The sequence below is a fragment of the Bombina bombina genome, chromosome 2, assembly GCF_027579735.1.
Source record: "Bombina bombina isolate aBomBom1 chromosome 2, aBomBom1.pri, whole genome shotgun sequence".
Taxonomy (NCBI): domain Eukaryota; kingdom Metazoa; phylum Chordata; class Amphibia; order Anura; family Bombinatoridae; genus Bombina; species Bombina bombina.
Window position 1 is genome coordinate 1,236,282,845 of NC_069500.1, and position 27,088 is coordinate 1,236,309,932.

At 37.5% G+C, this 27,088-nt stretch overlaps 1 protein-coding gene across 2 annotated transcripts in view; it reads left to right on the plus strand.

The window, feature by feature from the left end:
- KCTD8 (potassium channel tetramerization domain containing 8) overlaps window positions 1-27,088 on the plus strand; it is a 353,159-nt gene that overhangs the window by 143,925 nt on the left and 182,146 nt on the right. The window contains exon 3 of one of the 2 annotated variants that reach the window (XM_053700871.1): window positions 8,353-8,382. The exons of the other annotated variant lie outside the window; for it this stretch is intronic. Coding sequence (XP_053556846.1) covers window positions 8,353-8,382 — 30 coding nt within the window. The remainder of the gene's footprint in view (window positions 1-8,352; window positions 8,383-27,088) is intronic. 2 annotated transcript variants of the gene reach the window in all.

Consider the following 27,088-nt stretch of genomic DNA (forward strand, 5'->3'; position numbering starts at 1 on the left):
ACTAGTTTACAATTGCCTAACCCACTTCCTGTCCGCCAACTCCTTGCTTGACCCCCTGCAATCCGGATCCTGCCCCAAACACTCAACTGAGACTGCCCTTACCAAGGTTACTAACGATCTTCTCTCTGCTAAAAATATTGGCCACTACTCTATACTTTCGACACAGTTGACCACCACCTCCTCCTACAGACCCTTAGCTCTTTTGACCTCTGTGACACTGCTCTTTCCTGGATTCACTCTTATCTTTCTCACAGGTCTTTTTCTGTGTCATTTGCCAGCGACTCCTCCTCTCCAATTCCTCTGTCTGTTGGAGTACCTCAAGGATCTGTTCTGGGTCCTCTACACTTCTCCATTTATACTTCTTCACTGGGTAAACTTATTAAAAGTTATGGCTTCAAATATAACCTCTATGCTGATGACACCCAGATCTACTTCTCCACTCCTGCTCTCTCTCCCTCTGTCCTTTCTCATGTCAGCGATAGTGATGTCGCGAACCTAAAATTTTCGGTTCGCGAACGGCGGACTCGAACTTCCGGTATTGTTCGCGAACGCGCGAACCGCCATTGAATTCAATAGGCAGGTGAACTTTAAAACCTACAAGGACTCTTTCTGGCCACAATAGTGATGGAAAAGTTGTTTCAAGGGTACTAACACCTGGACTGTTGCATGCTGGAGGGGGATCCCTGGCAAAACTCCCATGGAAAATTACATAGTTGATGCAGAGTCTGCTTTTAAGCCATAATGGGTCTAAATCAACTAACATTCCCAAAGTGGCTGTCTCAAAACATCCCGGACAGAAGATAGATTGATAGTGATAGATAGATATACATAGATTGATAGTTAGATAGAATCTATAGAAGAGAAATAGATAGATTTGTTAGATATATAATTACCCTAATAAATTCTAATAATCAAACATGCGTTCTTGGACCCAACTAGCTTGTGTTAATTAGTACTTTTCTTAGCACTTTAATCCCTGTCCCCCCCCCCCTATCGGGGGAGTTCTATATGGCCTGCCAGATTACCCTGAAAAATTATAATAAGACATGTGGTCTGCTACCTATTTTAACGAGGTTGTGTTTTAAGTACTTCCATTCTTAGCACTTTAATCTCTGTAACTCCCCCTATTTGGTGAGGTCTATACGGCCTGGATGATTACCCATACAAAATATAATAATAAGACATCTGCTCTTGGTCTGCGACCCATGGTAACTATGTTGTGTTAATTAGTAATGTCCTTCGCATTTTAATAGCTGTTACTCATACTCACCCTATCGGTGGAGGTCTATATGGCCTGCATGATTACCCTTACAAAATATAACAACCAAACATATGCTCTGGGACCCATGGTAAGTAGGTTGTGTTAAGTAGTACTGTTCTTTGCATTTTCATACCTGTTACAACACCAAATGGTGGCAGGTCTATCTGGCCTTCATGATTAGCTGCACCCAAACCCAAAAAAAAGCCGAGTGGTCTTAGACTAACACCCATGGCTAACTCGGTTGTTTCAATTAGTACTATTCTTAGCACTTTCATCCCTGTTACGGGCGGTCTACATGGCCATCATGATTAGCCGAACAAAATACTACAATCCAACCTTTGCTCAGTCTTCATAGGCCCTTCATTGTCTGTATTTTGATAGTACAGTTCTTATTATTTTTATAGCTGATACAACACCGAATGGCCTGGCACAAAAGGCTGGCAGTGGCAGGCAGGAGGTAAATGAAATTCAATGGCACTAGGAGACTGAATATTTGCAGTCCAAAAAATTATGATTTTTATTTTTTTATTACTGTTACAAGAATTGTGATTGGTGCCACTAATTGGCTACTTGGGCCTGGCAGACAGGCTGGCAGATATGAGTCGTGGATGGTAGGTAGGGCAGCAATTTAACACAGTATGCTGTGTAAGTGACAAAAACACAGGACTGATAGAAAATTAAGTTACATTACACTAGCAAAATATTTGAAAATTTTAGATTTTAATATTAAAATTATGTTAAGAAGTGCAATGCACATATGACTCTATGAGTGGTCGCACTGGCTGGCTGCTACGTAGGACAGCAATTATAACAACAGTATGCTGTTTAAGTCAGATAGACAGTTAGACACAGGCCTGATAGAAAATACAATTAGATTACACTAGCATAATGATTTAAAGACTTTTTTTTGGAAATTTTAAGAAAAAGCACATACATATGAGTCGTGGCTGATAGCCTTGGAAGGGCAGCTATTAAAAACAGTAGGCTCTGTATGTCGGATACACACACGCCTGATAGAAAATACTATTAGATTACACTAGAAAAATGATTGAAATTATTTTTTTGGGGGGAAATTAAAAAAAGGTTAAACACATATGAGTCGTGGCTCATAGACTAGGGAGGGCAGCAAGTAAACACAGTAGGCTCTCTATGTCAGCAAAACACACAGGCCGGATAGAAAATTATATTAGATTACACTAGCAAACAAATTTAAACTTTTTTTATTTTTATATTAAAATTAAGGTGAAAGAAAAATAGATATGAGTGCTGGGTGGCTGCCTGGCACAGACCAATTAACCAAAAGACTGAAAAAAAAGAGGTATATTAATGCTGAGTGAGCCTGACAGACACAGGCATGATAGTAAATGTAATTAGATTACACTAGCAAAATATTTTTTTTTTTAATTTAAAATAATGTTATAAACGGATATTAACACTGGTGGTTGCTGGCTGGCACAGAGCAATGAACCAGAGTATATGCTGTGTGACACTGGCCTAATAGAAAATGAAAAAAAATTACACTAGAAAAATAATTATATTTTTGGGTTAGTTAAATTTAAACTAATGTTGTTAGGGAGATATCAGTGGTAGCAGTAGTCACAGCATATGCTGTGAGCCTTAAACACACAGCTGAAAGCCAGGCAAATGCTAATAAAAAAAAAACGAAAAAAAAAAAAAAAAAACGGCACGAAATATAGCCCTAAAAAGGGCTTTTTGGGGTGCTGTGCTTGCAGCAGAGATGAGTGGAGTCCTTCTGGACTGTAAATACACTAGCCTAGCTATGTTTTTCCTATTAATGTCAGGAGCAAAAACACAACACGTCCTCTCATTAAAAAAGCAAGGTCGTTATGAGTCTAAAATGGCGGATTCCGAGTAGCTGGGAGTGTCTGTGAGGGAGTGTCTGATGTTGATTGGCTCTAATGTGTCAGGCGGCTGTGACATAAAGGGTCAAAGTTTCCACAATGATGACACATAGGGGCGGATCGAACATCTCCATGTGTTCGCCCACAAACGCGAACGCGAACAAGCTATGTTCGCTGTGAACCGTTCGCGGGCGAACAGTTCGGGACATCACTAGTCAGCGACTGCTTATCTGGTATTTCTTCCTGGATGGCCTCTCACCACCTAAAGATTAACATGTCCAAGACTGAGCTCCTTCTTATCCCCCCTCAAGCTCATCGCCGACTTGTGACTTCTCTATCCCTGTTGACGGCATCACCATTTCCCCATCGCCCCAAGTCCGCTGCCTCAGAGTTACACTTGACTCAAATCTATCCTTTGTCCCCCATATCCAATCGCTTTCTACATCCTGCCACAACCATCTATGCAATATTTCAAAGATTCAACCTTTTCTGTGCGCTAACACCACAAAGAAAATAATCCACTCCCTTGTTATTTCCCGACTTGACTACTGCAATAACCTACTTACTGGCCTTCCTCTTTCCCGCCTCCCCCCCCCCTTCAATCCTAAATGCCTCTGCCAGACTGATCCACCTTTCTTGTTGCTCTGTATCTGCTGCACCTCTCTGTGAGTCCCTTCATTGGCTCCCCTTTCATAGCTGAATTAAATTAAAAATTATCACCCTTGCATACAAAGCTCTCACCAACGCCGCTCCCCGCTACCTATCCTCTCTAATCAAGAAGTATACTCCAGCCCGCCCACTAAGATCCAACAATGACCTGCTCCTTGCATCTTCAACTATCCCCTCTTCTTATGCTAGACTGCAGGACTTCTGTCATGCAGCACCTACCCTCTGGAACACTCTCCCTCATGCTGCCAGACTTTGCTCTAATCTTTCTTCCTTTAAATGATCTCTGAAGACTTTTCTGTTCAGAGAAGCCTACCACCCAACTTAATAATATTTCTCTTACCTAACAACATTTCCCTCATCTAACTCTGCATTAACATCTTTCTCAATCTTGCAGTCTTCACCTCCTGTTTCTCAAGCTCCTACCTTTCTAGATTGTAAGTTCCCACGAGAATAGGGCCCTCAGTTCCTCCTGTATGTGTTTGTAAATGTTGTCCTGTCTCTTAGACGTTTTATATTATTGTTTTATTTAAATGAACTGTATCCATGGACATCGCCGCGGAATATGATGGCACTTCATAAATAAAGTATAATAATAACAATAAAAAATTTAATATAGATAGATAGATAGATAGATTAGAGATAGATTAGAGATAGATAAAAAGATAGATTATAGATAGATAGATGATTGATATATAGATAGATAGATTGATAGATAGATGATTGATAGATAGATATAGATAGATAGATAGATAGATAGATAGATAGATAGATAGATAGATAGATAGATAGATAGATCGATCAATAGATGATAGATAGTTAGATAGATAAATAGATACTTGATAGATAGATAGATAGATAGATAAATAAATATATGATAGATAGATTACAGATAGATGATAGATAAATAGATGAGATAGATAATTTATGGATAGATAGATAGATAGATATATAGATGATAGATAAATAGATGATAGATAAATAGATGATAGTTAGATAAATAGATGATAGATAGATGATATAGACAGATAGATAGACGATTGATAGAAAGATAAATAGATAAATATATGATAGATAGATTATAGATAGATGATAGAAAGATAAATAGATAAATATATGCTAGATAGATAAATAGATAGATTATATATAGATAGATAAATAGATGATAGATAGATAAATAGATAGATAAATATATGATAGATAGATTATAGATAGATGATAGGTAGATAAATAGATGAGATAGATAATTTATAGATAGATAGATATATAGATGATAGATAAATAGATGATAGATAAATAGATGATAGATAGATTATATAGACAGATAGATAATAGATAGAAAGATAAATAGATACATATATGATAGATAGATTATAGATAGATGTTAGATAAATAGATAAATAGATGATAAATAGATAGATAAATAGATAGATAGATAGATAGATAGATAGATAGATACCATATATTCATATTTACATAAATGTGTATTTTGTTGCATTGTGCTAGAGGTTGTTATCTTTCAATATTATATTATGAGTTGCGAAGGTGATAAGCAAAAATGAAGAACTAAAAAAGCCAGCAGTCATGAGGAAATTAGTTGAGGCCCTATTATGACAAATGAGTTATATCTGAAGCATCAGGGATAATATTACAATCACTCAAAGGCTTCCTAGAACAGTGTTCAGTAGACAACTGTAATTTATCACATTACATATTTGTCAGAAAGCCTACTGTATTAAAAAGTAGACAGTTCTGTGATTGATTGTCTGAACTAGATTACATCTTTATAACACCTGGGATCGTTACATAAATTGAGGGGCATGCTTATTAGAAAACATTAAAAAATACTGGTTATTTGTTATTATTTCCCATGCAACATTACTGAGTATGCATACAACTACAGTACTACAATGATATTGCAAAGCCACTTAGAAAAATTGTTATTATTAAATTAATTTCACCCATTTACCCCAGTTTTAAGACATTATTACATTGCACTGCACATTTAAAGGGATAATAATATGCTCTTCTATTCTTAGAATATGCAGTGCTTGATTGATTACAACAGGATGGCTTGACTGTGCTCTTCAATGTTGTCCGTACCCTTGTCCAAAGAAAATCTCAAAACATGAAAATAGTGGTGAAATTTGATGAATTTGGTAAAGTATTCCCTATTCCAGCACACATAATGCAAATTACTATTTGCTGTAGAGAACCAGTCATATGACTGGTTTTGCTTATTCACCATTTATGTATATTCTTTTGATGTTAGCAAGACCTTGTGTCGCCACACCAGTGATAGTAATGAGCAGTCATAACAATAGACTGTTCAAGCCCAGCAATCAATATGCAATAGCTATATAAATTCCTCTGGGTTTCATAAAATCTTCCAAGAACCCCAGTACCCACCCAGCTGCCTTTGCACCACTAAGCTCCTCATGACTGTGGCCCCACGGTGTATTTTCCTCAAAGAGGAAATGTTGGAAAAAACGGAAAGGGAAAAGGGGAGGAAGTGGAGGGGAAGGGACTGGGGATAAAGGGCAAAGTCAGGATGATTGTATATGTCAACCATTGTTATGTTTAGGTTGACTATGATTATATATATATGGTTTTGTAGCTAGCTCTTAATACCTAATAATATCTTTCTTATTAAAGGCTTTATAAGAGCTAGCAATTTTATCAAAAGCGACTCACAAAATAAATCAGTGAAAACTTAGTCAAGCGGATTTCGGTTATACAATTGAGTGAAACTGCACAACAGAAAACCAGTAATGAAATGTGACTGCTACTGTGAATAACCGTCTTTATAACTAGATTCAGTGAGAGAGTTCTTAGTTATACATTAGAGGAATTGCAGATTAAGTAGCAAATAAGGATATAGTTTTGACTTGTAAGTACAATTATGAAACAATTTGTTAGTAAGTAGCAATACCTTTAGTTCTCCTGCTCTTGGAGCGGTGCAGCGTGAGACGCTGTGATGGCGGATGAATCTGAAACCTTCTTCCTGTTTTGTGAGCAGACTTGCTCACGGTTCTAAAGTGAGGAAGGAAAGAGTGCAGCGAATACGTTATTGAAGTAAGTACCTGTGAAGTACAGCATAAGTTTTGTGACTTTATCACAGCGTGATAGTTTGTCCGAAGTTGTAGATGAATCCTGTGGGTTCTGAGGAGGGAAGGCGGTATGTTTGAAGTCCGGTATAGGTGATCCGGTGACAGACTGAGAGAGCAGCTAACACCTTACACTGAGGAGATAAGTAAGACAAAAGTTAAAGGTTATGAAAGAATTCTTGTTGTAGAGGTATTGCGTCCTGGATTTCCTTAGGAGGAATTAGATCTGAGACTTATATTTAATCAGACTTGATCAGTTGAGACTGAGTTTCCAAACGTAGGAGGAAAAATACAAAATAATCAAGCAAAGATCTATACAGGAAGTGGCTATTTATAGGGGGTAAGGGATGGAAGTGGAATGTCTTAAAGGGACATTACAGATCCCCCCCTCTAAGCATCCGCTCCGAGGATGCAGGTTTGGTAGGGTATCTCGCATGAAATACATCCAACAGACGATCGGCATGGATATGTGACTTGGGCACCCAAGAATCCTCCTCAGGACCATAGCCCTTCCAACGAACTAGGTACTCAAGGTGACCACGGAAAGTCCGAGAGCCCAGTATAGAATCCAACTCATATTCAACGTGGTCCTCCAATCGAATAGGTGGAGGTGGTTTACTTGGGCGGTCCCTGAAAGTGTCTTGGACATAAGGTTTTAAGAGTGCCACATGGAATGTGGGATGTATCTTGTATTTCCTCGGGAGATCCAGTGTAATAGAAGTCGGATTGAGTATTTTTTTTATCGGAAAAGGTCCAATGAACTGATTAGCCAATTTCCGGCAAGGAACTGATAATCTGAGGTATAATTCGGACTGTCCCTATGTCTTAGGTCATAGTAATGTTTTTGCGAAAGCTTAGCAGATTTCAAATGTTCCTTTAGGAGAACAAGGGACTCCTTAAGATTAGTGAGGTATGAAGTAGCTGCTGGAGAGTCAGAATGTACCCGAGAGATCTGGACAGTTTGAGGATGGTAACCGTAGGTGGCAAAGAAAGGACTTAACTTGGTTGAAGCAGAGACTGAATTATTGTATGAGAATTCGGCTAACGGGAGCAAAGAGAACCAATCGTCTTGTAAATGAGTGGTGTAGCAACGAAGATACTGCTCCAATATCCCATTAACTCTTTCAGTGAGTCCATTAGCTTGGGGATGATATGCTGTGGTTAGTCTAGACTTTATACGTAAAGCCAAACGTAAAGCCCTCCAAAAATGAGAGGTGAATTGGGATCCACGATCCGTAATGACGGATTGAGGTATACCATGAAGACGCACAATGTTTTTTATGAAAGCATCAGCAGTCTCAGTTTGTTATGTTCCTGTCCCTTTAAATCAGGATGTTCAGGTATTCACATCCCTATATAAGGCCCCTCCTCCAGTCTACCTATGCTTGGTAATTTGTACTCACTTAGCTATATGCTGAGCAACAACGAAGACACCTTGCTGATATTCCTAACCAAGGAATTTACTCCTAACAACTACAACTGCTGTGTGCTTTCCAACTTTGGATCGTCATATTCCAGGTTTCTCTGTTTTTGTCCGGAATCTCTAAAGTATCTCTCACTTGTTAATTCAGTTCCTCCCGGCTTCTACATTGAAGCCGTGAATCGGCGTCTGACGTCATCGCAAGTCTCCGGATCTCTCTCTCACTCAGGCTGCAAACAAACTATTCCTGTGCTTAACAGCAACTCACCTATGAAGCTGCGGTAACCGTTACTATTCCTTACTCTCTGAAGTTGGTAACGTATTATACCTTAATTTACTTACAACTTAGAAGGACTTTCCTGCTTGTTTAAAGTGTGACGCTTATGCAAATACAGCTACCGGTTACTATCTGATCGCTTGTAACATCTAACGATTCAGCTTGATGAACTGTGCTTAACTATTCTATGTGCATTATCAAATAATCTTACTGTTGTCTGTGAAAAGACTGTCTGCTGTTTATATGAATACTAACAACGTTATAGACTAACTAAGGACTGCCTGTTGCCTAAAAACATCATTAATTGTTATAGAGCTCTCCTGCTTATTATATATTGAAACACCTCCTGGTTGCAACCTGTGTTTCTTGAGGCTGACATTTACTTACTCATTCTTAATCTTGTCTTTATCTAATTCTCACATTTCATCTGCTATCTCTGTAAATATCTGCATATTGCAACCTGGTATTGCAATCGGGATATTATACCTTTAATTCTTATTTCTTTCACTCTGTATCCATGCAGCAGTGACCCTCAGATCTATGAGCAAAAACTAGGTTCTTGATTACATCTAATGAACCTAAAGGTTTGGTGTGAGACTGAGTGGTCCTGTAGTTAGGATATCAAATACTTACACCTAACATAACACAGTTGCAGATGGCAAAGAAGTTAAAGGTACGAAATGTGCCAATCGCGTGAGATGGTCGACTACTACCATGATGGTGTTATGGTTTTGAGAATATGGTAGGTCGACAATAAAGTCCATAGATATAACAGTCCAAGGAGTATCCGGGAGTGGCAAAGGAGTGAGGAGACCAATAGGTTTCAATCTTTCTGTTTTGTTTCTAGCACATACTGTACAGGATACGATGTATTGCTGGATGGAGTCAGCTATCTTGGGCCACCAGAAGTATCTATTGATTGCTTCTTTGGTTTTAACTATACCTTGGTGACCAGAAAGTGGGGTATCATGGAACTGTTGTAATATGTAAGTTCTAAGTTGTCGGGAATGTATAACTTGTCATAGAAGTAGTAGAGACCAGTGTGATCCTTTCTCAAGGATGGTATACTAGGTATAATGTCTGTCTGGAGTGCCTGGATGATGTCGTCTTCGAATGGTGTAAGCTTTCCTACGACTTTGTGAGGTGGTATAAGAGTCATGGTTTTTTTGGACTTCTGAGTTTGCTCATGTAAACGTGAGAGAGCATCTGCCTTTGTGTTTAAATGTCCTGGCCTATAGGTTATCAAGAAGTTAAACCTATCTAAAAATAGGGACCACCGTACCTGTCTTGAGGAGAGAGTTTTACTTTGACGTAAATATTGAAGATTCTTATGATCTGTGTATATTATAAAAGGTTTGTCTGTTCCTTCTAAAATATGTCTCCAAACCTCTAAGGCGGTCTTAATGGCCAATAACTCTTTATCCCCTATTGTATAGTTTAACTCAGCTGGTTGTAACATCCTAGAGTAAAAGGCAACTGGATGTTGTATCCCATCTATAGCATTCCTTTGGGAGAGAATTGCCCCGAGACCAGTGTCTGAAGCATCTGTCTCTAATACAAACTCACAAGTGTGATCTGGAATAGATAGAATGGGTGCTGTTAAGAATTTTTCTTTTAATAACCTGAAAGAGGTCTCAGCTTAGTTGGTCCAGCTGTACCTAGTTTTTGTTGTAGTTAATTTGGTCAAAGGTTTTACTATGGTAGAAAAGTTACAAATAAATCTGCGGTAAAAATTTGAGAACCCAAGAAACCTTTGTAAAGATCTCACTGTTTTAGGTTGGGGCCAATCTTTTATCGCAGATACTTTTTCAGGGTCCATTTCAATCCTATCAGGAGTGACTATATATCCAAGAAATTTAATTCTGTTTACATGGAATAGGCATTTCTCTAGTTTCGCGAACAGTTTATGTTCACCCAACCTCATCAGGACCCATCTGACATGTTTTATATGTTCTGCAGTGGTTCTAGAGTATATTAGAATATCGTCTAAGTATATTATGACGCAGATGTCAACAAGGTCTTTGAATATTTCATTTATGAAACTCTGAAAAGTTGCCGGGGCATTGCAGAGCCCAAAAGGCATGACCCTATATTCAAAAAGCCCGTATCGGGTTCTGAAAGCAGTCTTCCACTCATCCCCTTCTTTAATCCTAATCAAATTATACGCCCCTTTTAGATCGAGTTTGGTGAAAATAGTGGCACCATTGAGGCATTCCAAAAGTTCAGGGATGAGTGGAAGTGGGTAGCGATTCTTGATGGTAACTGCATTCAGAGCCCTATAATCAATAATGGGCCTCAGTGTGTGATCTTTATTTTTCACGAAGAAAATGCCTGCTGCAGCAGGTGATACAGAAGGTACTATAAAACCCTTTTTGAGACTGTCGTCAATATAATCCCTAAGATACTGTAATTCTTGTTGCGACAATGGATATATTTTACCAAAAGGAGGTACTGAACCTGGAATTAAGTCTATGGGACAGTCGAAAGTCCTATGGGGTGGTAATGTGTCAGCTTCTTTAATATCAAAGACATCGGATAAGTCCTGGTATTCAGGTGGTATGACTGTTTGTAGTGTGCCAATGTTTTGTTGTGGAAAACAAGTGTTTTTGCAAAATAGTGAAGTGAAGGTAATCTTAAAATTCTCCCAATTAATACTAGGGTTATGTTTTACTAACCAAGGTAACCCTAATATGACAGTATGGATTGCTGTTGGTATTATGTCGAAACTTTGATATTCTACATGTCTATCTGTTGTGTGAATCAGTAAAGGTACAGTATGATGGGTTAATGGTCCATTTTGGATAAAAGAACCATCTATTACTTTAAGAAAGAGAGGATTTTTCTTTGTGATAGTAGGTATTTTATTTTGTGAAACAAAAGAGGCATCTATAAAGCAACCATAAGCACCAGAGTCAATTAAAGCTTCAGTCTTGACCTGATGAGATTCCCACTGCAAAGATAAAACCATAGTGAGTGCATGATTGTCTTTCTGTAGAGAAACAGTGTAAAGGTGTGATGGCTTACCCTTCTTTGTACGTTGCAATATGGGACATGTTGTTACAGAGTGTTCCTTACTAGCGCAGTAAAGACATAGGTTTGAGATGCGCCTTCTAGTTTTCTCTTCAGGTGTGAGTGGAGCCTTGATAACGCCAATCTCCATGGGCACAGATACAGGGGTATTTCTGTCAATGTAAGTTGCTATGGGTCTCCTTTGAGTCACGTCCGTGCATAATCTCTCAGTGCGGCGTTCTCTCAGTCTGCGGTCTAAAGTGGTAGCCAGCTTGATGAGTCCATTTAAGGTGTCAGGCATCTCTACCCTGGATATCTCATCCTTCAAATTGTCATTAAGGCCGAGTCTGAATTGATTCCGCAACGTGATGTCATTCAACAAGGTGTCTGTGGCCCACATCTGATATTCCGTGACATAATCCTCTACAGGACGTTTCCCTTGTCTCAAAGCTCTGAGTTTGGTTTCTGCGTTTATCTGTGTATTGGCATCCTCATATAGTGAGGCCATGGAGGAAAAAAATGAATCAAGTGAGTCTAGGGTTTCATCTTCAGTTTCAAAAAATCGGTTCGCCCAGGCCCTGGGTTCACCGGTTAAGTAGGATATGACTGTACACACTTTTATCTTCTCTGTGTGATAGGTGCGAGGCTTCATAGAAAAAAGGAGGAGGCAAGCATTTTTAAAACCTCTAAAATCCGACCTTTTCCCTGAGAATTCTGGAGGTGGGTTAATGTGTGGTTCAGGGGGATCTGAATTTCTAGGGGTTATGATCTCTTTGTAAATATTCTTTAGTGCAGTGTTCTCTGCTTGTAAGTCAGTGAGTGCCCTTGCAAGATAATCAACCTTTTGATTCAGAGTTTCAAACTCTGTTTTAATGGCCTGAGCATCCATTCCTTTTTAGGCTTGATTATTATGTTATGTTTAGGTTGACTATGATTATATATATATGGTTTTGTAGCTAGCTCTTAATACCTAATAATATCTTTCTTATTAAAGGCTTTATAAGAGCTAGCGATTTTATCAAAAGCGACTCACAAAATAAATCAGGGAAAACTTAGTCAAGCGGATTTCGGTTATACAATTGAGTGAAACTGCACAACAGAAAACCAGTAATGAAATGTGACTGCTACTGTGAATAACCGTCTTTATAACTAGATTCAGTGAGAGAGTTCTTAGTTATACATTAGAGGAATTGCAGATTAAGTAGCAAATAAGGATATAGTTTTGACTTGTAAGTACAATTATGAAACAATTTGTTAGTAAGTAGCAATACCTTTAGTTCTCCTGCTCTTGGAGCGGTGCAGCGTGAGACGCTGTGATGGCGGATGAATCTGAAACCTTCTTCCTGTTTTGTGAGCAGACTTGCTCACGGTTCTAAAGTGAGGAAGGAAAGAGTGCAGCGAATACGTTATTGAAGTAAGTACCTGTGAAGTACAGCATAAGTTTTGTGACTTTATCACAGCGTGATAGTTTGTCCGAAGTTGTAGATGAATCCTGTGGGTTCTGAGGAGGGAAGGCAGTATGTTTGAAGTCCGGTATAGGTGATCCGGTGACAGACTGAGAGAGCAGCTAACACCTTACACTGAGGAGATAAGTAAGACAAAAGTTAAAGGTTATGAAAGAATTCTTGTTGTAGAGGTATTGCGTCCTGGATTTCCTTAGGAGGAATTAGATCTGAGACTTATATTTAATCAGACTTGATCAGTTGAGACTGAGTTTCCAAACGTAGGAGGAAAAATACAAAATAATCAAGCAAAGATCTATACAGGAAGTGGCTATTTATAGGGGGTAAGGGATGGAAGTGGAATGTCTTAAAGGGACATTACAACCATCACTTAAAATCTGCAGGGGGAATGGAGGACAAGGGCTCAGAGGTGGCATACATGTTCCTGTAGTTGCTCTAAATAAAACTCAATATACATAGTAACATAGTAACATAGTAGATGAGGTTGAAAAAAGACTGAAGTCCATCAAGTTCAACCTATACATATCGTATATACTTACAAAAAAAGCTCCAGTTGACTTTAAATTAATCCCACTAAAAGGTGGCCCATTTAATACAAGCAATTTAATACAAGCAATTATATCCATGAATTTGGTTTCTAGCCAGAAATGGCTAGAAATGTTTAAATGTATTTATGGTATTGGCATTCACTACCTCCTTTGGTAATGAGTTCCACAATTTTATTGCTCTTACAGTGAAAAAACATTTCTGTTGCAGGAGATTAAATCTCCTTTCATCCAACCTTAAAAATTGTGACCTCTTGTCACAAACAATTTTCTTGGAGTAAACAAAGCTTCTGCCATCTCTGTATATGGGCCTTGAATATATTTATATAAAGTAATCATGTCACCTCTCAAGCGCCTTTTTTTCTAAAGAAAATAGACCCAGTTTGGATAGCCTCACCTTATAGCTTAAATTCTCCATTCCCCTTATTAGCTTTGTGGCCCTTCTCTGAACTTTTTCTAGTTCTGCAATATCTGTTTTTGCAATCGGTCCCCAGAACTGCACTCCATACTCAAGTTGAGGTCTTACCAGGGATGTATATAGTGACAGAATTATGCTTTCCTCCCTTGAATCAATGCCTCTTTTAATTCATGCTAGTATCTTATTAGCCTTTGACGCAGCTGACCTGCATTGTGCACCTATCTTTAGCTTGTTATCTATTACTACTCCCAAATCCGTTTCCTCCTTTGTTTGGCTAAGTCTTGTCCCATTTAAATAATACATTGCCTGCTTTTTTTTACTTCCAAAATGTAGAACCTTGCATTTTACCGTATTAAATCTCATTTTCCATTTACCTGCCCATACTTCTAATTTTTGCAGATCCCTTTGTAACGAAAGTTCATCCTGCTCGGACCTAATAACCTTACTTAACTTAGTACCATCTGCAAAAATAGAGATGTCGCTATTTAATCCTTGCTTCAAGTTATTAATAAAAACATTAAAAGAACAGGGCCCAGTACTGATCCCTGGGGGACTCCACTAATTACCTTTGTCTAATCTGAGTATGATCCATTTACTACTACTCGTTGCTCCATATCTTCTTTTTTTTTTTCCAAAAGTTTTTATTAAATATTTCAAACAGTACAAAATCAAGTTGCAGAAATATGAACATATTAAAAAGACATTACAGTTAGGTAATTGCCATTTTACAAAAAAATTACAATGTACAAGAGTATTATTATTTTTAGAGTATGTATATTCTTCCCAGATAAATATTATGAAATAATTATCCTCTAACTTATGGATCATAAAATAGTGGTGCTTTTCGAGTGAGAGTGTTAATGTAACTGAAGAGATCCAGTCATCTACTGAGGGTGTGGCAACATTTTTCCAAATTGTGGGTATTAATTGTTTGGCACAGTTTAACATTACCAAAGAAAACAAATCTGGAGAGATTTCAGCTTAAAAACCGTTCTTTTTTAGATTCTTTAAAAAACAGGTACAATGAAGTGCAGTATGAACAGCCCTCTCAGCTGAAGATAAAGCTTACGCGTTTTGGCATTGGTGCCGTACTCATAGCTATGAGTACGGCACCAATGCCCAAACACATAAGCTTTATCTTCAGCTGAGAGGGCTGTTCATACTGCACTTCATTGTACACATTGAGACCTATTTATCAAATGTCTGTCGGACCTGATCCGACAGTGCGGATCAGGTCCGACAGACATCGCTGAATGCGGAGAGCAATATGCTCTCCGTATTCAGCATTGCACCAGCAGCTCACAAGAGCTGCTGGTGTAACACCGCCCCCTGCAGACTCACAGCCTATGGGCCGCCAGCAGGGAGGGGACAATCAACCCGATCGTACTCAATCGGGTTGAATTGTGGTGATTCCTGTCCTCCTGCTCAGAGCAGGCGGACAGGGTTATGGAGCAACGGTCTTTAGACCGCTGCCTCATAACTGCTGTTTCTGGCGAGTCTGTAGACTCGCTAGAAAAACGGGCCCTCAAGCTCCATTCGGAGCTTGATAAATGGGCCTCATTATGTGTGTGTCTGTTTCTGATTGGTCTCCTGCTGTTGTAAGGTTATAAAAGTTTGAGTAATAATCTTGACATTTCAAATATAGTAAATACCTTCTTCTTTTGAGAGGTAGTAAGTTCATGTACAAAATATTTGTTTTCTTTTTTAAGGTTCTAGCTAATAGTTTTCCCAGCTTATTCCCTTCGTAAAATAGTTTTTGTTTACATTTTTGGATTATTGTTTGTTGTTCCTGAGCCAGTAGTTTCTTTAATTTAAGTCTGTTGATTTGTAGGTCGTTAAATAAGTCAGGGTTTGATGGGGTTTTTTTGTGCTGAAAATCTAAGCTAGATATACTGTATGTTTAGTAAGTTCAAGATATTGCTGACATGCTATCTTTTTATATAGTGCCTTGTGTTTTATAAATTGCCCTCTCATATAACATTTATGTGTTTCCCATATAGTAACGTCACTAACGTTTTGGGTTGAATTAATGCAAAAAAATTCTTGAAGTGATTTGGTAAGTGTTTCTCTTAAGTTTGCAGTATTCAGTAGGGAATCGTCTAATTTCCAAATGCACGTACGTATGTGAGCCCTGCCTGATTTGTAATGAAATAGTCTAATTGGCTATATGATTTAGTGGGTGGTGAAAAAAAGGTGTAGTCCCTTTTATCTTCATGGAAGTAACACCATGTATTGTATAAATTATGATCGCTTAGTTGTTTCCATAAAGAATGAGCTGTTCTCTGAGAAACTCGGGATTTAGGGTTAGAACAATCTTTTTGGGGTTGAAGTGGAAAATTAAAATCTCCTCCTATTATAATGATACCTTTAGCAAAGTCTAACAATTTCTGGAATACCTTATGAAAAAATGGAACATGTTTAACATTTGGGGCATATATGTTAAATAAAGTTACTGGGGTGGCATATAATAGACCAAAAAGGCCTAAGAATCTCCCCTCTTTGTCCTCTTGCAATGTTTTTATTGATCAAAATGCTAACTCCTCTTTTTTATGTAAATTAGCTGTGGAAATGGTATATAAAACCCCCCCCAAAATATCTGGGTTCCCTATTTTTCTGGAAGTGTGTTTCTTGTAGAAACGTCAGCTTGACGTTTATGCATATCCAGCATGGCTAGTGAACGTTTATGAGGAGAGTTAAAACCTTTAACATTTTTTGAGATAATTTGTAGGTTATGTATCATATTGTGATTTAGTTAAGGTCAGGTGTAAGTGTGGGGAGGATACAATCATACATCTCCTAAGTGTATCTGCAATATTTCTATTTTCACACAGTGAATTTCTGCATTTGTAGAACTTGATAAAACAAACTAGATAAACAAGCAAACAATAAACATTTTCAACGAAACTAGAAAAAACCCCCTTAAAACATGGACATAAAAAACATTTGACAATCATCAAAATAAGGGGGAATAGAAGTGGGACCAGGTATGATATATTCTAAGGTATATGCATTATAGGTCAGATAAATGAAGTGTCATGGTTTTAGCTCTATGTTTAGGTCTTTACAAGTTGAACCATCATTCATTTTCTATTTTATGAGAATGTAGGTTTAATGATCCATTATCATTTTTTTTTTTTTTGCACCAGTAAATTTCTTTAGAATATCGCATTCAACAACATAACTGGTATATAATAGTTATGGGGATCCTGCAGTGTTTATTAGTGTTCATTGATCTCCATACCAAAAGTTCAGACATTCAAGTACACCCATCATCCGAATCAGAGTCCTCTCTAGAAGGTGTTGGATTTGCGGATTTTAGGTCCAGAGGTTTACTCAGCGTTGGAGAAGGGCTGGCTTTTCTTCTTAGGTGGTACAGTGTCCCAGGTTTCGTGCTTCTTGCCTGTGGGAGTCATAGGTTTTGCTGGTTGTAAGTCCAGAATCTCTGAAGGATCTAGATCCAGTAGTTTGCAAAATTATTTCTGCTTGTCTAGTACAGGTTATTCTTTTGATGTTATGGATGACAAGTAAATGTAAAGGGAATTCCCATCTATATGGAATATTCTTATTCCTCAACAACACAGTTAGGGGAGAAAGTTATTTTCTTCTCTGTAGTGTCATTGTAGCTAGGTCGGCGTAGAATTGCAGTACTACTCTTTCAAACCTCACTGGTTGTTTCTTTCTGGATGCTGCCATGAGACTCAAAACATTTTTTTAATTTGATAATGATGTCTCTAGGGGGAGCTTTAGCAGATGGTTTCGGTCTCAGGGCCCTATGTGCTCTAACCCATTGGATATTTGTGGCATTAGGGTTATCTAGCAAATGTGTGAACAGAGAGGAGAGATAAATTGGGAATTTTTTCAGAAGCACTGACTCTGGTACTCCTCTAATTCTTACATTCTTCCTCCTTCCCCTGTTCTCCAAGTCTTCCAGCTTGTCTTGTAAGGAGCTGATTAACTCTGTTTGTTGGTCAATAATGTCTTGCATTGATGTAAGTTCCTCCCTCATGATGTCTCCATTATCCTCTAAAGCTTCATCCCTGAAACCCAGTGTATGTACATCTTGTTTGAGATCCATAAGTTCCTCTCTTATACACAATCTAACAATGTTAGCGATGTCTTGTGTAAAAGCTAGAGAGGAAAAAATATGCATGGGTATCTGTGTTTGGTCTTCTTTATTAGAATTATGTGGGACTTGGGAAGGAGTAGTTGGTGTTGAAGGTGTCTTGATGGGTCTAACATGTTCTAGTACTTTCTGCTCGAAGGGTTAAAATAGGAGCTTACCGTCTGACCCTTAACTGATAGTGTATGAGAATCCTTAGCAGGTTTTACATTCTTCTTAGTGGCCATTGTAAGTGACTTGTAGTATATAGAAGCACCACAGCTTAAGACAAGGTGTTATATCAGTAGGCTGGTTCATAATGCAGCTTTGTTACAGCTTCAGATTGGTTCTGTTATATAAGGATTGTTAAATTATAACAGTTTAATAGTCCTGTGTTAAAATGCAGGGTAATATTATATGCAGACTCTTATATTGTAGAGTGCTGATTCACAGGATACTGTCTTCCACAATCCACTTTGATAATTTGCACAAAAAGGGTTGCTTAAATTATCCTGAGTGCTTTAAGTGGCTTTGCTGTATTTATTTCTGTATAATTTCTGTGATATCTGATAACATTAGTGTATCTGTGGGGTCCCTTAATGATTATAACAGAATAGCCTGAGATTGTAGTTTATAGTTGCACCTGGAATGCTCTTTGTGAGGTTTTTATAAAGAAAAACATCAGTAGGCAAATAGAACAAGTCATAATAGTTGAGGTACCCTGTATAATTGTGTAATAGATGAGTCTATTATAACTTAGGACCTTTTAAGCCATTTAGATAGCATGCCAGCAAAGTGTTCATCATGATGAGGAAACCCCTCCTATAAGTTGAATTCTGGATTTCACTAAACAGCTCTGTTTAAGAGTGAAGAAAAAGCTGCTAAGCTTACCCTGGTAGCGGTCTAGCAGAAGATCAGCTTACTTTGTCTCCGGTTCTGTTTTAGAGCAGTCCGCTCCTGTGTATTGTTTGCTGCGCCATCTATATAAAAGCATGGCCGCTGTCTCTACCTGCAATTGTCTGATTAGGGTTCCTGCAGATCCGTGGATCCTCAAACTTACATTGGCGTGTGCCTCTTAGCTTCCGTTGCTCATAACAAGTGGTCTGGAGGATTAGTGAGCGGTATGACTGACCTAATCCTTGTTTTTCTGCTGCCCATGTTATGGAGCTCTGGACTCAGGCAGTCATCTTAGCTGCGGCCAGCTCTGCCCCCGTTGATCCCTATCTTTTATCCAGTTATTTATACATGAGCTAACATTTTCAGCTATTCCCAGTCCCTAAATGTTGTACATTAATCTCTCATGTGGCACTGTATCAAACGCCTTTGCAAAAATCATAGAACAGTGGTAGTAATTGTTTGTCTTTTTAAGTAACTATATTCTTCCAGTGAGGTAATTTCTGCCATTTATTTAAATCACATATTTAGTGTAAGATTATGTTGAAATTTCTAGTGTTTGGCAATTAGTGATCTGGCCTCATTAATACTTATTTGTAACAGGTGTAATCTTATGTTACAAGGTAAGTCAGGAGTATATTTGAGCAGTGTGGTAAGTGGTAATAGTGTAAAACTGTGCCCTAGGACAGAATGAAAGCTCCTTTCTATTGAAGTTCAAAAAGAAGTTATTAATTTGTACTGCCACCAAATATATGGCACTGTGCCTGGCTCACTGCAGCACTTTCAACAGGTGCAGGGCATTCCAGGATATAACTGTTTAAGCAAGAGCTGAAGCCAAATCACAAGCAGAAGAGTAGCCAGGAAGTAAAGAAAAAGTCAGGTGCCAGATAATAACCCTCTGATTACATGAATCTTAAAGGGACAGTCTAGTCAAAATTAAACTTTCAGGATTTTAAAAGGGCATCCATTTTTAAATACCTTTCCAATTTACTTTTATCATCAAATTTGCTTTGTTCTCTTGGTATACTTTGTTGAAAGCTAAACCTAGCTAGGCTCATTAACTGATGTTGAAAGCTGCAGTTTTTTTACAGTTAGACAGCGCTTGTTCATGTGTGCCATATAGAGAACCTCGCGCTTACTCCTGTAGAGTTATTTAGGAGACATCACTGAATGGCTAAAATGCAAGTCTGTCAAAATAACTGAAATAATGGAAGTCTGCAGAGGCTTATATAAAAGGTTATCACAGAGGTAAAACGTATATTAAAATAACAGTGTTGGTCATGCAAAACTGGGGAATGGGTAATAAAGGGATTATCTATCTTTTTAAACAATAAAAATTCTGGAGTAGACCGTCCCAATAACAAACTGGCAGCAAACAGTTCGATCATAAATGTATCATAAATAGGCATCATGGCTCAAATAACAAGCACCACAAAAATGTTGAGACTGAATGTAATACTAGTCACACTAAAGATAGTGGGCATGCAAAAAGTTACACAAAATACTGAAGTCAATATTAAACATAGGTGACAAAAATATTTTTTCCTTGCTGTAAATGGACCAGAGAAATAGGGCTAAAGGGATATTAGTATTTAAGAAAATAATAATATAAGAAATGATGTCATTTTATTTGGTTTATGATAAAATAAAGTATGTTGTAATGTAATGTTTTCTTGTATCAGAAATGTCACACAGCAAAACATATTTGATAAACTCTTATCAAGCTTTTTATCTTATAGTCCTTTTCCCTGTTTTGTGTAAAATTACTGTACTTTTACAAATTGTTGATAATTAATTGCCAATTTATATTGACATGTATTTATTTATTGTATTTATTTGCCTTTAAGATATTAAATTCATCATTCAAAGATTTTTGGTAACTTTGATGTAAAATAAAAAATCTTTATCCCAGCTAATGATGAGTTTAAAATAATAACATAATCAGTGATGATATATCCTTAGCTCACATTAAATTTTGTTTACCATATAGTATTAAACTTTCAATACGAAGGTCTCTGTATATTTTATGTAGTTTACTGATTGACTCCAAAATGCAATTTATGATGTAATCTCTTATTTTGATATCACTGAATAACTAATTATAACATTTTAACAAAAATCTATACATCTGTGTAATCTAGGATTTGTTCGGCAGCTAATTGTATGGTGGTCATATTCCATGTATGAATTTTTGTTTGCATATTTTATTAAGTTATATATTATAAATGTATCACCAAAAATGGCTACATTTCCCGAAGTTATTTTAGTTCTGGTATGAAGGATCATTTGCCATATCATCAATTTTAATTGTTGCAAATATTTTGTAAGTAGGAGTTTAATAATCATTAATTACTTATAAAAGTGAATTTCTTTTATCTTCAATCAATTAAAAACTATCCATTAGCCTATCTAAGCTTCTCTATAAAATGCCTAATGAAGTGTTTAAATAATTAATTATATACTAATTTAAGGAAGTTTCTTGAAATGATTTAATACAAAAGTCAATACAATGTATTATAATGATACAATGTTATTTTATATATAAAGTATTGTATTGGACTGTGTCTCATTTAAAGATTTATATATTTATATCCATACAGTTCATATGATATTTTAAACCAATTCACTTAAATTATTTTATGGCTTTTTCAATGCTTCACTATCACAGTGTATAGGGTTACAGGTGAATTTAAATTATGTTATTGACCTACTATTTATACTAATGCCACCATTTATAAAGCATAAGCAGTTTCGGTGCCATTTAAGTCAAAGCTTGCTCATGTGAGCCTGTAATCAAAAGTAATCAATGCTTCTTAATGTGTCTGCAGCCTCGAGTCAAAGGATATAAATGCAGGCAACCTGTCATTTCCCCTGGATACCGTACAAGCCTTGCTCTTGCACATTTGGTTGTACAAGAGCGGGGACTGTGTTGCATGAGTGATTGATTGTGTAATCTTACATTACAGCAGCAAATGCTGTTCTGGGGTGTGTGGACAGGTTCCCTTTATGAGAACATGGTCTGTATGCAGTATTATAAATGGAGGTCTTAGTGATGTTTCTTTACCTGTAAACAATGCCAGGTCAATTCCATCTTTTTTTAATCAAAAAGTTGTTACCATTAGCCCAAAATAACTTGAAGTGTTTAACCACTAAAATTTAAATTTTTTATTTTCCTTCTCAAGTAAGACAATATTTTTTAAATTTAAATATCTCAAAGCTACTTCATTACTCCAACCCTGTGCTAATCATCTTCTTATAACCACACTATATTATTACATTTTAGATGTACCCATTCATCATTTATTTTTTTATATGGTATATTGTCACATTTGTGTTTTTTCTTTAGTGAGATATCTATGCATAGATTGTATTTTATCTCTGTTTACGAATCATTGCAATTTTCATGCAATAGACTTGTTGTTATTTGTGAATCCCCTATGTTAAACACATCCCTAAGGGGAGGGGTTATCATGTCTTGGGTTTAGGCACAGGTGTTTGTTTTTCAGCATCTCACTAGGAGTGGTTCATTTTTCTATATTTAGTAGACATGTGCATTCTGAGGTTTTTGGAAGTCTCCAAATACGGAAGATTCTGATGAGCTATTTTTTGATCCAAATTTATACTTGTGAAACAGCAACACTCTAAAATCTGGATTTGCACGTATTTTAGTGTGTTGCTGTTTTACAATTATAAGTTTGACTCCTAAAACAGCCGAACAGAAAAAAGGGCCAATCTTCTTCCATATTCAGATGTTTCTGAAAGCTCTGAATGTGCATGTCTAATATATAGCAAGGGTGGATATGTAGATGTCTAAGCCTGATGAAACAGCCCAAGACTCTTGCTTGCCCCAAAGCCAGGTGGATAAATGAGGACCATAACTTCAAAGATCAAATGTAAACTTCAACCCTTTACCTACAAATTACTTATATTTTATTTATAAGATATATCCAAATCCACCTCTAATTTGTTAACTCAATCCAGCCAAACAAATGCTGTCACTACACAACACTTTTTATCTATGCATCTGTATCACAACAGACCCACACATTTTTAGTGACTAAAAGCAATGGAATGCTCATCAAAATGATGCAGTTCCTTAAGATTGGTGAATAAAAATTATAGGTCAGACACATCCTCCTCAACCCTTTCTCTTTCTAAAATCCACCTGTTGTAAAGATAGTTAATACAAATTAACATCTTGTTTGCTGCAATTGTTTTTCAATGGCCAAAAACCAACCACTATTTACATTAGTTCAACAAGACAATCTGGGCTTGAATCTGCAGACAACAAGTCTAGCCACAGCCATTGTTTTGCAGTTGGCATCAGTTAAAGTCAATTAGGAAGAGATATCTAGCAGGGTTAGCCTTTTGAAGTCAGCAGGTAAAATTTAAAGTTTTGAGAACTAGAAAATCCAAACAAAAACATTCATACATACAGACACCCACAGAAAACACACACACAGGTACACACTCACATAGACACCCACAGAAACACTCACACACACTCACACAGTGACCACCCACAGAAAACACACACACACAGGCACACACTCACACAGACATCCACAGAAACACACACTCACACAGTGACCACCCACATAAAACACACACACAGCCACACACTCACACAGACATCCACAGAAACACTCACACAGTGACCACCCACAGAAAACAGACACACAGGCACATATTCACACAGACATCCACAGAAACACTCACACACACTCACACAGTGATCACGCACAGAAGAAAGACACACGCAGACAAAGATGTTCACTCAGTCACAAATATTTAAATTTGCACAGTAACATCTTTTTTAAATTAAAAAATCAGATTCCTACATTAATATCTTGTGTGGATCAGATATTAGAAATAGATTGTCAGCTATGGTCTACAGCTCAGGATGCCTCCAGGAGTCCCGTCCTCCCACTCCAATTTTCCAATTTCCATGCCTCTTGCCACATGGCATTCTTGGATTTCTATTGTTTTATTGGCATCATCACAAACAAAAATAAATACATTTTTCTAGATACCTTTCATCTAGTAGTTTTAAGCAAACTTTGATATGTAATATAGCCTGCACAGTTAGCGGATCTTTATAATCAGTTGCTGTTTACAAGAGCTGTTATAGATAACAGAAGAACTGTTAATGTAGTATATCTTATTTAAAAGGGCAATAGGGAACTACAGACCTGTTAGTATGACTAATTAAGATTAATGAAAAGTCTCTTATAGGAAAAAAGTTTTCTTACATAAAGTCAAGCAGCTTAAGTCTTGGTGATACTATAAAGACTTTATTTATTTCAGCAAAAAAAATGCTATCGAAATGTAGCAACCCTGTTTCTGCAGTGTGTGTATATACAGGTGAAACTCGAAAAATTAGAATATCGTGCAAAAGTTCATTTATTTCACTAATGCAACTTGAAAGTTGAAACTAATATATGAGATAGACTCATTACATGCAAAGCAAGATAGTTCAAGCCGTGATTTTTCATAATTGTGATGATTATGGCTTACAGCTCATGAAAACCCCAAATCCGCAATCTCAGAAAATTAGAATATTGTGAAAAGGTGCAATATTCTAGGCTCAAAGTGTGCCACTCTAATCAGCTAATTAAGCCATAACACCTGCAGAGGGTTCCTGAGCCTTTACATTGTCTCTCAGTCTGGTTCAGTAGGAATCACAATTATGGGAAAGACTGCTGACCTGACATGTGCAGAAAACCATCATTGACACCCTCCATAAGGAGGGAAAGCCTCAAAAGGTAATTGCAAAAGAAGTTGGTTGTTCCCAAAGTGCTGTATCAAAGCACATTAATTGAAAGTTATGTGGAAGGGAAAAGTGTGGAAGAAAAAGGTGCACAAGCAGCAGGGATGACCGCAGCCTGGAGAGGATTGTCAGGAAAAAAACATTCAAAAGTGTTGGGGACTTTCACAAGAGCCACCACACACAGATGGATCCTGGACACGGGCTTCAAATGTAGTATTCCTCTTGTCAAGCCACTCCTGAACAACAAACAACGTCAGAAGCGTCTTACCTAGGCTAAAGAAAAACAGACCTGATCTGTTGCTCAGTTGTCCAAATTCCTCTTTTCTGATGAGCGCAAATTTTGCATCTCATTTGGAAACCAAGGACCCAGAGTATGGAGGAAGAATGGAGAGGCACACACTGCAAGATGCTTGAAGTCCAGTGTGAAGTTTCCACAGTCTGTGTTCATTTGGAGAGCCATGTCATCTGCTCGTATTGGTCCACCATGCTTCATTAAGTCCAGGGTCAACATAGGAGATTTTGGAGCACTTCATGCTTCCTTCCGCAGACGAGCTCTATGGGGATGCTGACTTCATTTTCCAGCAGGGCTTGGCACCTGCCACACTGCCAAAAGCACCAAAACCTGGTTCAATGAACGTGGGATTACTGAGCTTGATTGGACAGCAAACTCGCCTGACCTGAACCCCATAGAGAATCTATGGGGCATTGCCAAGAGAAAGATGAGAGACATGAGACCGAACAATGCAGAAGAGCTCAAAGCTGCTATTGAAGCGTCCTGGTCTTCCATAACACCTCAGCAGTGCCACAGGCTGATAGCTTCCATGCCATGCCGCATTGAGGCAGTAATTGCTGCAAAAGGGGCCCAAACCAAGTACTGAGTACATACAGTATGCATGCTTATACTTTTCAGAGGTCCGATATTGTTCTACAGGTATGTACAATCCTTGTTTTATTGATTGCATGTAATATTCTAATTTTCTGAGATTGTGGATTTGGGGTTTTCATGAGCTGTAAGCCATAATCATCACAATTATGACAAATCATGGCTTGAACTATCTTGCTTTGCATGTGATGAGTCTATCTCATATATTAGTTTCACCTTTTAAGTTGCATTAGTGAAATAAATGAACTTTTGCACGATATTCAAATTTTTCGAGTTTCACCTGTAATAGTGGGGCAGGCAGGTTTTGAAGCTAGGGAACCTGTACATCCATGTTCTATGCTAGTTAAATTCTCTGCCTGCATTTAATATTGCACAAGCTCGTGCTTGTGCAGCCCTGTCCCCTACTCTTCCCCAATTGGGCTTGTCAATCATCCTAGAGGAATCAGCTGGGATGTTTTAACTCCACCACCTGATGAGGATGTTGGCACTCCATGGGATTCAAAGCTGCATCCATATCTTCAAAAATGTAGCCCATAAAACTCTTAGCTCCAAATATAATTTTATACAAGAATGATTTCAATATATTATATTACATATTGAACCAATTTATTTGCTGCTTGTTTACCAGATTTTAAGTAGACGTGCACAGCAAACAAATTTGTTTAGTTTCATTTAATTTTCATTAGTTAAATAAATAATTTAGTTTTGGAAAATTAGTTAAGTTAAAAAAATATTCTCGTTTCGGCAAATTAGTTATTTTAAGTTAAATAGTTTTTCGGATCCATTCGTTATTTTGGATTAATTTGTTATTTCGGATCCATTCTTTATTCATATTCATTATTCTATTCTAAAGTTTAGAATAGAATAAATAATATGAAAAAAGAATGGACCGGAAAAACAATTTAACTTAACATAAGGAATATGCTGAAACAAAATTATCTAAACCGCCGTCCCCCAACATCGCCAAAACTAAATAAAAAGCCATTCCCCCACATCACCAAAACTAAATAAAAACCTATTAACCTCTAAACCTCCGTCCCCCCACATCGCCAACACTAACTAAACCTATTAACCTCTAAACTGCCGCCCCCCACATCGCAAACACTAAATAAAATTATTAACCTCTAAAACACTGTTCTCCCACATCGCAAACACTAAATAAAATTATTAACCTCTAAACTGCATTTCCCCCACATTGCCAACACTAACTAAACCTATTAATCTCTAAACCGCTGCCCCCCCCCCCCCCCACATTGCAAGCTTTGCCGCTCGGATGACGATCTTTTGCCAGACTTCAAGAACGGTGAGTACCGATTTTTGGGGTTAGTTTTAGGTTTTTTGTTTTTTTGGGGTGTTTTTTTTTTTAGATTAGGGCTTTTTATTTTTTGGGGGCTGTAAAAGAGCTGAATGCCCT